We start from the raw sequence: 10,964 nt of genomic DNA on the forward strand, positions 1-10,964 counted from the left end.
TGTGTGTGTGTGTGTGTGTGTGTGTGTGTGTGTGTGTGTGTGTGTGTATGTGTATGTGCGCGTGTGTGTGTGTGTGTGTTACATATTAGAAAGATATAGTAGGAATCAGGTTCATCTTCTCACTCGGAAACCCATCTGATTTCGAGACTCGGATGGGCGACCCGATCGGATCAAATCCGGTTTGAATTAAAATCAGCCTGCTGATCTTCAGGTTATAAATAAAAAATTTGTTAAAAGTTATGTAACGAAAGTTATTGTTTATGATGTTAGTATTTATAGTCCTGCCAAGTTGACAGTATTTTGAAAATCACCTTGTATAGATATATATTTAAGGATGGTAATTTATTCAGTTGTGTTTTGCTTAGATGATGCGAGGTCAACGGTGAGAAGAGCGATTTGAACGATAAAATATCAGTTTCGGTTCGTACCTGCATTTGGTACAACTTTCCTATTTCGAAACATATTTCTTTCGATCTCCCAATGACCGTCTCGTTAGTTGCATTGGCTAGCAAGAAACCTAAGTCGACAGGGAGCCAAAACGTGTAAAACGACGTCTTGTATTTCGCAATAGTTTCATAATGTTGCATGGTGAACATACTGTAGTCGTTTTTCTTTCTTTTGGCCATTGTGTGGTCTAAGTACTGACCTATTGCTGTTAGCAGGCTTGCCTGAAATATAACCAGTTTTATTTAACGTTATTTATACTTGTAGTAACGTTACATATTTATTCAATACCCCTCTGAGGTGACTCGTATGAATTAACTTAGAAGGTATAATTTATATTTTATGCAAAAATAAATAGGTATGTGACAAAAAATAATAATTGTTTATTGTTAATAACTTTCTTAATTAATCTGAAGCCTTTTATCACTACATTCACAGAAGCAAAACTCCATGGTGTTCCATCTCTTCGCCTGTTTTAAATAATATAAAGTGACAGGACGAACAAGTGATGCGCCTGATGGTAAGCTATACGCCTGTCCATAACAGTTGCAGTGCCACTCAGAATTTTAAATCGTAAAGATCTGAGGGGCACTGCCGGTGCGCCCGTAACCCTGAGACAAGTTAATAAGTCCCATGTGCCTGTAATTTCACCAGCACCCTTACCCTTCACACAGTAATGCTGACGTTAGAGCTTGGCGGCAGAAACAGTAAGGCAGTACTTCCCTGGACGAACTCTTTCACAAGGAGCTCTATCTCCACCTTTCGTACTGTTCCGCAGTCCCGACGGCGCTAGTAATCTGCTGAGGAGCCCTTTCCGTGCTGCAGAAATTCCACCCTATCCATCACAAAGAGAGGCGCAACGGAACACCTATACATTACGGGCGGCGGACGCCCCAGTGTTCACCGTCAAGACCCCTGTTATGAGGGTATGCAACATCACGAGTTCGCAGACGGATACTACTTTCCAACATTGATTTACTTAATGCTGAAATTGAAAGATCGTCCCACCACTGCGGCAACTAGTTCCCGGCACTCTCTGGCCCAGGCTGTGCACACCACAGACCACATAAATACTGTGCACACCAATAGTGCCACTTAGTTGTCGGTTACCTCATCAAATGAGTGCAAACCTGCATCAACGGATAATGTTGATTAATTTGTTTGTTGTTGTTACTATGAAAATTTTTATGTAATCTAAAGAAAGGAATCGTAGGGGGAACCTGATAAGCGGTAATACTAAAATTCTTGTTTACCCTTACCTAAGTAGGTAACCTACCTCTTTAAAACGGTGAAATATATCTTGATACTCCGGCAGCTGTCGAAACTTCATGCGCAGTATTTCGAAGACCGAAGAATAGACGAGGACAGAGTCATTGATAGCGCTGTCGACACCCACGTAGGGGAGCCGGTACCAGCATGGGACACCGCGTCTGGTCGAGGATCTATCCATTATATCATCCGTGATGACAAGGTACGTGTGATACTATTGGACAATTGAAACAATAATATATAAAAAGCCTCCATTGGTTTGTCACTGGCGACGCTACGTTAAAATAGTTGTTTCAAAAAAAAAACAAAGAACGGCAACAAGACATAGAGAAATTCGTGAAGTCTGCTGATTCGTTCCGAAGCTCAGTTACGAGAGCGGTTAGTCCCGGTCTGGCAAACACGTGCTGGTTCGAATCCAGCGGGATAGAAGGAATTTTTCTTTATGTTTGTTCGATCTTTGTATCAATAATACTTAACATCAAACTAGTGGAGTATTTTCACAAAAAAATATGACTATTATGAAAATAATAATAACGCATAATGACGCACACACTCATAGCCCCGAGTGCAATTATTATATATAATAGCATTAGGGAAACCCTGGGAAATCGCGGGTGCCATGGACATACATATATACAACAACAAATTACAACCAAACTCAAGAGAGAAATAAATGTAGGCCATACATATACTTCTTCCGGCCCGGGAATCGAACCAGAGATTTCAGCGTGGCAGTCCAGCACGGACACCGTTCGGCCACCGAGGCAGTTAAAATAAAAACATGATATTCAATCAAACAAAAAAATTTGCAATAATGTGTACATGGTCATAATTCAAACTACGCATCATGTATCGTATACTAAGCGACATTACCAAAGGTATGATTTTGCCACGATTTTGCCTCGTAGCAAATCATACCTTTGGTAAATACCGCCACATGTGAGTATACTTCAAAAATACTTTAATCCCATAAAAGTCTTAAAAATAGTACGAACGAAACGAACGAACGTAAATTTTTTTTAACTTTTATTTGAGCACAAAAATGTTATCGACTATTTTATAATTTCGTTCGTAGAAACTTTAGATATGTCTCTTCAAAAGTAGATATTTTGCAGATGTGGCCTTATTACACCAAGAGAGTGATTTGTTTACGAAACATTTCTGCTCTATAAACTTTCCTCCAACTTTTAAATAATTTTAGAACCGTTAACTGTATTTATTTGCTGTACTCAGTACATGATCTTGAACAAAGAAAAGAATAACAAATAGGTACAAAACAATTTCATACTGGACACACAAACAAAAGAATCAAAATTTATAAAGCGTCCACTTTGTTAAGCTGCAAATCAAGACATATTCACGACATGGTCTTAGTGTAGTATTGCAATTTTTTTTATACAAAATGTTCAGCCGTACCGAATATGGCCTCTCCTGGCTGTCTCACTGTTGAAAAAAAAAATCAAAATTTACAGGTCACACTTTATTCGCATTCATAAATGTATGTGTTTGTATTTGCTATTTTTTTTTTTTTTTTTTTAAATAATAAATAAATAAATAAATAACGCACACACTCAACATAGCCCCGCACTAGGGAAACCCTGTGTCGCGGGTGCCATGGACACACATATAGACAACCACAAATTACACCCAAACTCACGAGAGAAATAAATGTAGCCCATACAAACATTTCTCCCGGCCCGGGAATCGAACCTGGGACCTCTGCGTGGCAGTCCGGCATGGTAACCGTTCGGCCACGGAGGCAGTTAAATTTCTTAAAGGCAAGGATGTCTGAGTATCATACGAAATGTTTTTCGACTTTTGCTCACATTTTCAGTATTTTTCATATTATTTTCTTCATCGAGGTCGTAAGTCGGTTGAAGCGTGTGCACTGTGGAAACTGAAACCCCCTACAACCTGACTCCATCATCCTTCCAGAGGAACTACAACCAGGTTGCGATCTGTGGTGGCCTGTGTGGAAGTCGGGTCGCTACAGAGACAAGACGTGTAAAAATGGGATTATGTATGATTATGTAAAAATGATTGTGTCACCCGATGTGACTACGGTGCTCCGACATAGTCCATGCAGCACTTGCTCGTGTGTTCCTCGTGCCCTAATACCTGTACGAAGGAAGACCTCTACGCGGCCATGGATCGCGTAGTCAACGTGGCAATATACTATTCAAGTAAAATAAAAGAAACATCGACACGAAAAGAGAAAGATTGATGTGTCTTATTGCGCCTCTTGATCAGACTTGATCTTACCATTTCTATACACCATCCTAAGATTCGTGCCACCTTCATTTTCTCCTCAGTAATGTTTTCTGGTCTCTCCAATATTTCGTATGCATACACTGTTGCTAATCCACGATTATTTTTTCCTTTTACTAGATTGTGGTCGTAAATCTGTAAACAAAAGGATAATCAGTCACCTCTCATCTTTTCTTTTCAAATTTGTTTATAATGACCCTCCCTATCAACCTCTTGATTATACGGGAGGGGCACTATAACCTGTGCAAGTCAGCCCGCACAGGGACCTACACAGTCAGGTCCTGACCTCAGAGCTCAGCCCGTTTGCACGGACTTCATCCGGTTCTCAGAAGGTCAGTGCCTTAGGTGAGCTGCCCCGGGTGCACGTATAGCACTCTCCCTATTTACCAGATAAATACCGGAGCTGTAGGCGCATTGCTTTCCCGTTGCGTCAAAAAGTCAACTACCAAATTTGCTCATTGGTGGCGGATCTGTAAGGCACGGTCACTTCCTAACGCTGAAAAACAGCGTCTCTCCAGTTCCCGATCACTGGCGCAGGGATAGGCCCCGACGCCCGCCGTATGCTGTATTGCTAGCACGACAGGGCGCAACTTGTGCGAGAGGGACATAAAGCGCGAGATGTCTATGCGAAAATAGCAGTATTTCGCGATTTATGTCGCTGTCTTAAGTCGCGCCCTGTCGTGCAAGCCCTAGTCTCTCCAGAATTTCCTATCTCTCGGGTGGGTAGATAGGGACAAACGGATGGTCAGTTAAACCATCAGGCGTCATTCAGTACGAATAATATTGGGAATAAGAACACTGTTACCTTTTTTATCCACGTAACTACTTCAGGCGCTTCATCAAATTTAGGGCTTTTGATATATGAATCAATGATACAATGTAGGGAGTTCCGGAACGACTCTTGCTCCTGAGATCTTGATAATGTCGAGGCATTTGCTGATATTGTCACCTTTTTCCACCTTTGTCCGTGTAATACTCTAAAAATCATCTAAATGAGTTGTACGTCAGCATCGAAATCAGCATTCTGTGCTTGGGGCAATAATGCTTAAAGTATCCCGTCATATGTCGATTATTATAGCTATTTAACAGAATTCTTTATTAAAACGACTAGTGCTTACACTACAGAAATCCATTTAGATTTCTCTGGCTTACAGTCTCAATATCACTGGAAATAATCTCAGTAAATATTGTTAAAAAAACCGACCTCAAAAGTAGGTGGAATTACATCTATTTGCCTAGTTTTATTGAAATCGGTTACCGGAAAGTGCGCAAACCCGGATTCATCGCCTAGTTCGCCACTATACGGAACTTGACACAAGAGATAATAAAAAATCGGTTCTCACTACTCAAAGTATATTGAGAGAAAAACGCCTTGAATTGGAGAATAGCAAAATCAACCATTAAAATAATTGGTCCTTGTAATAAAATTTAGGCGCTATTTATAAAAATGAATCTTCATGGGTGAACGCCCACCCTTAGAGGTGGATGATTTTCTTCAAAAAGAAAAGCGACCACTATAGAGGTACTCTCTTTCCAACAAAAAAAAAAAGAATCACCAAAATCTGTTCACAAATGGCGGAGTTATCACGTAACATACAAAAAAACATACTGTCGAATTGAGAACCTCTTCCTTTTTTTTGAAGTCGGTTAACAACACACAATTCACACTCACCCATAGTTATGAATCATATTTTTATAAATTGTGTTGCTATTTATGCATTTCCTGAAAAAATCCGAATTCATGTTTTTCTCCTAATTTGTTGCATAAATAAAATGTAAATGGAAAAGTGTTTATTTTACTACTTTTTAAAAAGACCACCGTTCGTTTCAGTTTGCTTCCGAAGAGATACTAAGACTACCATTGTTGGAGCACCTGAGGCAACAAAAGACTGACGTTAGAAATTTGTTTGATAATGGAAGTTCACGTTACGTATGAACTATGGAAATTAGAATCAATAGATAACACCATGTAACATGATTTTTGTTTCTGGGTTATCAATATCATGTTCTAATTGTTTTAAACATAAAAAAATAAACTTTATTTTACGTAATATAAGATCAAAAGATTTATCTGCAAATTTTCCTACGAAACATTGAAATTGGCGTACCATTAAGGAATTTTTTATTTAAAGACATAGAGGCTACATTGTATTTCAAACCAATATAAATTTCAACCAAAATTCTACAAACTGATGACAAAGAAGTTAGAAATATTTATATTTGGGAGATTATTTAAATACCACTAGGTAAATATGTAAATGCCCGGGTTGTTGCTGATGCATCAGCAATTTCAAAGCCCGGTATTTTACATAGCAGCGGACGCTGATTTTTGACATCAGTAGATGCTGATTTTATGTATATAAAAAAAAATACGTGAAAAATGTACTGTAATCCTTACTGAATCTACCTACTTGAAAAAGCTTTCCATTTTATTTGGTTTTGTAATAAAACGTTATTTCAAAAGAATCAATCAGTATGCGAACAATCAATCTGCCTAGCCTAATCGTTCTGGAATTTTGCTTGCTTATCTTTTTTTCGGCTTACAGTCAGTTCCTGTCAGGGTTGTAAATGATTAAGGCGTGCCTTTTAGGTCATGACACGACTCTAACGTTCACAATTAATATGAACATCGATGATTGCGGATGTTTTAATTTATGCAGATTATCCGCGGATGCGGATGCGGATGCTGATATTCGCAACAACCCTGGTAAGCACCACAGTGGCTGCCACAAAAGCGAAATGTCAAGGGTGTAAGTACTCTTTTCTACATAGGTACTTGCTGTTCAATTAAACAGAAATTAATGGCGTAAAATTAGAAACAGAACCTTTTTGAAAATTTGTCATATAGGGTTTACGCAGAATGTATGGTGCCTTTGCCAAGAAAAAGCTTAAATAGTATACGTTTGTGTAAGACTTTCGCGTCGGATGGATCCATCTCCATAGAGGTTACAGTGGTACTGAACGCGTCACTTATTTTTAAATGAATTTTCAAAGTTTGATTAGTCAGGTAAGATGTGGTCATTTAGTGTAGTCGTAAATTAGACTTAGTTGATCCAGCGTTCAAAAGTTATAAAGGTGTTTTACTGTCCACGCTGGAATAAGGTTTTTGCCATTCTTTTAATTTTTATATAACTGCGTCCGTGGCTGAACGGTTACCATGCCTGACTGCTACGCAGAGGTCCCAGGTTCGATTCCAGGGCCGGGAGAAATATTTGTATGGCCTACATTTATTTCTCTCGTGAGTTTGGGTGTAATTTGTGGTTGTCTATGTGTGTGTCCGTGGCACCCGCGACACAGGGTTTCCCTGGTGCGGGGCAATGTTGAGTGTGTGCGTTATTATTATTCCTCAAACTCGAGAATCACAGAAACTAGCTCAGTTCTGATTGTACTAAAAAAAGTCCTGATTATTAGTCGGTTCTTATGGTAAAAAAACGCTAGATTTAGTCGTTATACCGTTTAAAAATTATAAGGATGTTATATTGTCCTTGCTGAAATAAGTTTATTTCGGCGACACTATTTTTGAATCTCGGGAACCAAAGCTCATAATTTAGATCTGCTTGCTCCCAGAAAGACGTCAAATAGTTGATACTAGTCGCATAAGTTTAGAATTAGTCGCTCCTTAGTTCAAGACACCGCTAAACTAACCTTATAATTTTTGAACGGGGGACTAACTAAATCTACTCGACTTTTTACTTGACTAACAGTCAAATTTCAAAAATTTGAGCATGGTCACGCTGGTATTGTAGTTACCTGGCACCTATTGATAGGAATATTAGTGGGAGCATAGCAGTGTGATTCTCACATCTTTGAGAGCAGCGAGCTCTCTTTTAGAGCTACGTACTCTACAAATTCTTACAGCACGATTCACGAATGGATCAACGCCATCTATACTTCACTACTTGTAATATCGTAGCAGTAGAGCTCCTTGTGAAAGAGTTCATCCAGGAAAGTACTGCCACCTTACCTATTTCTGCCGCAGTAATGCGAGTATTACAGCATTTCGGATTTGAAGGGTAAGGGTGAGTACATGAGATATTTTATGGCACAGTGGCAGTGCCCTTTGAGTGGCACTATAACTGATATGGACAGGCGTAACGCTTTCCACCAGGCGCACGACTTCTTCGTCCCGTAAGTAAGTATCATAACAAAATTCTTAATTCGTACTTTGGTTTATTCTAGATCATACTTATATTAAATTTTAACGAAAACTGATAATAATAATATGTAAAGCAATCTCATATTATTATACATATCTTGACTGAACAAATCTAAAGTAGTCCTCTCTAGTACCTAAGGTAAATAGGGTTAATAAAAACGTTATTTAGTGATTTCCAGCATTTTAATTTTATAGTGCTTTTTTTTCAATACGATAGCCTTTTCTTTTCAATTCTGTTCATAATATTTTGTAACAGAGTTTATGCTACGCTAAACACTTTTATTAGGATTTTTTACAAATTATATTAACGCACTGCATGTGGACCTAAGTTCTATATATTTTAAATAAACATATTATCACCTTGAAACATAAAAGGTAACAAAATCAGAACAAATTGAGTTGTTACATGTGCATTACAATTAAAAAGTACAAAATACACACCACACCTAATTTGCAAATAACACTCAAATTGCACGATATTTTTTAATTTTTACTTAAAAAAACTATGTTCTTAGTCTATGATAAACTTAACAAATAAATTAGACGTTTCGTCGGAAAATATTGTCGAGAATTTTGAAGAATAAATCGTGTGGAAGTCCTCTGGTAACTTGTTGGATTTGAGTTCTAATAAGGTCGTATGTAGCTTCTTCGAACACTGAGAATGTGTGAGGCAGTTGCAGTTCTTCGTAAAGATCTTTGATTCTGGCTACATCATCAGGGTTGGCGCTAGCGTAGTGGTTTTCCATAATTTGCTTTTGAGCCGGTGTGGCCCTTTGAAGGGCGACGACCGCTAACCAAGTACATTTGCCGTCTTGAATGTCAGTGCCATTTTTACCAGTGACTTGCGGGTCTCCGAAGCAATCCAAGAAGTCGTCCTGTAAAAAGTATAAATACAAAATATATATACATTTCAGACGTTTTTGTGTACGTAGATAGTGTAAATTGAAATATAGTGTAAAATTTGACCTTGCACATGGTTTTTCGTATATTATATGAAATTCATTATGTAAGTCTTAATAGATATGAATAAGACAACCACTGCCGGCATTGTTTTTCGAACTTCGTTCAGTGACGCACGCTCACATTGCGAGTTCATTTCTTCTCCACTAAATCACTGACTGAACATTGTTCTAACAAGAAAGACAAAGAATAAAAAAAAATTAAATTAATGTTTTATATTTTTATAAAAGTGTCTTATATTGCAAAGAAAAAATTATAACGGTGTAACTTGGGCCTTTTCAAGACGAGAGTAAATAGGCTTTATATTTGCTTGTGCATGCCCCATCGTCGACCTCATCGTCACTTTCCCTTTCCTTCAGTTGAGATGGAGGTCAAATTCGCACTTATTTTTAATTAAAAAATATCCACTGTATATGAATTACATAAAATCTACAAAGTAACCGAAACCCGGTTTCAGCAAGTTTTTAAAAACAGAGATTTGTTAGCCATAATAAATTTCCAATCTTTTAATTTGGGTTTCATTTTTGCTACTGAATATTATATTTTTAGTCATAAAAATCTTTGCAGTAGGAAAGAAATACAAGTGGAACATAGCAGCAATGTATGAACTCATATAGGCATGTCTTGACGGCACCGGACGAAGTTTTCGAAAGGCACTGGGTGAAAGTTGTAACGGCAGTGAATTATATTATATTAAGTTAGTTATTTACATCCTTTCCGCTTCATTTATGTTTTTTTACGGATTGTAAATACATTATGCATGCTATTCGAATCATGATCTAATTTGACGACCTCGGTGACCCAACAGTTTATAGTGTGGGCGGTGGATGAGGACGCCTCGGGTTCGATTCCCGGTTAGATCAAATGGGAAGTGAACTTGAATTGATTCTGGTCAAGGTGTTCTGGGAAGTGCCCTAGAGTGAATTCCGTTGCTATGAGTACCAACTTAGTACAGGGAATTCCCTATTATTATTTACATTATTAATTATTTGTTTTTAAACCAACAACTGAATAGTGTATTACCTGAATTTGGAAGAATTCTCCCATTTCCAAGAGTATATTTTTCGCCTGCCTATGTGTCTCCACGTCATCTACGCCAGTCATGAGAAGAGCTAGGCTCACGGGCATTTGGAAAGTGTAATAAGCGCTTCTATACTTTGTAATTGTTGTGTAGTTCTCCATTGTGAACTGGGACAAATCTGGCTTGTCAGTTTTGGTCATAGACTGTTGCAAATATTGGCCCAACGCGCATTTTACCAACATCTGTGAAAATAAATAATTTTATGTATTAGTATTATAACAATATATAGGTAACAAAACAGAAACAATATACAAGTTAGACACAAAATTAGACATTAAGTGGAGGTATTTGTATCCCAGCCGGGTTCCATCAACACTAGCAGCGCTCGTGTTGACCTCCCTATATGGCTATGGTAATACTTAGGACACGGACGGGAAACTTTTGTTCGTTTGTCTTTTGTTTTGTTTCTTATTTTGGGAATATAATTATTTTGTACTGTACATCATCAGTGTTTTGTAGAAAGGGCGAAAGCGCATTTAAAAAAACATAGTTAATTAAAACCAAAATCGAATTTTGGAACTGGACGTGAATATCATATAATACAATACTGTCTCCGTGGCTGCACGGTTACCAAGCTGGACTGCCACGCAGACCCGGGACGGGTTCGATACCCGTGCGGGGAGAATATTTACTAAATAAATAAAAAATTAATAACGAATAAAACAAAAGCAATGGCATGAACCAAAAGCAACAAAACAATATTGTGTGTGTGTGTGTGTGTGTGTGTGCGCGTGTGCGTGTGTGTGTGTGTGTGTGTGTGTGTGTGTGTGTGTGTGTGTGTGTGTG

The 10,964-nt window shown here is 38.1% G+C and overlaps 2 protein-coding genes across 2 annotated transcripts in view; both read right to left on the minus strand.

The window, feature by feature from the left end:
* The window catches only part of LOC113230893 (farnesyl pyrophosphate synthase-like), an 8,981-nt gene extending 3,953 nt beyond the window's left edge, over window positions 1-5,028 (minus strand). Inside the window, exons 1-4 of the mRNA XM_026465000.1 lie at window positions 4,787-5,028; window positions 3,976-4,116; window positions 1,721-1,927; window positions 429-668 (exon numbers count right to left, since the gene is read on the minus strand). Coding sequence (XP_026320785.1) covers window positions 429-668; window positions 1,721-1,927; window positions 3,976-4,116; window positions 4,787-4,969 — 771 coding nt within the window. The 5' untranslated portion in view covers window positions 4,970-5,028. The remainder of the gene's footprint in view (window positions 1-428; window positions 669-1,720; window positions 1,928-3,975; window positions 4,117-4,786) is intronic.
* A 3,368-nt stretch (window positions 5,029-8,396) lies between these two features.
* Window positions 8,397-10,964, minus strand: part of LOC113231150 (farnesyl pyrophosphate synthase-like) — a 15,733-nt gene continuing 13,165 nt past the window's right edge. The window contains exons 5-6 of the mRNA XM_026465343.1: window positions 10,121-10,360; window positions 8,397-9,012 (exon numbers count right to left, since the gene is read on the minus strand). Of these exons, the coding sequence (XP_026321128.1) occupies window positions 8,677-9,012; window positions 10,121-10,360 (576 nt within the window). The 3' untranslated portion in view covers window positions 8,397-8,676. The remainder of the gene's footprint in view (window positions 9,013-10,120; window positions 10,361-10,964) is intronic.

The sequence above is a fragment of the Hyposmocoma kahamanoa genome, unplaced genomic scaffold (genome assembly GCF_003589595.1).
Source record: "Hyposmocoma kahamanoa isolate Upper Pololo Valley unplaced genomic scaffold, ASM358959v1 64, whole genome shotgun sequence".
Classification (NCBI taxonomy): Eukaryota; Metazoa; Arthropoda; class Insecta; order Lepidoptera; family Cosmopterigidae; genus Hyposmocoma; species Hyposmocoma kahamanoa.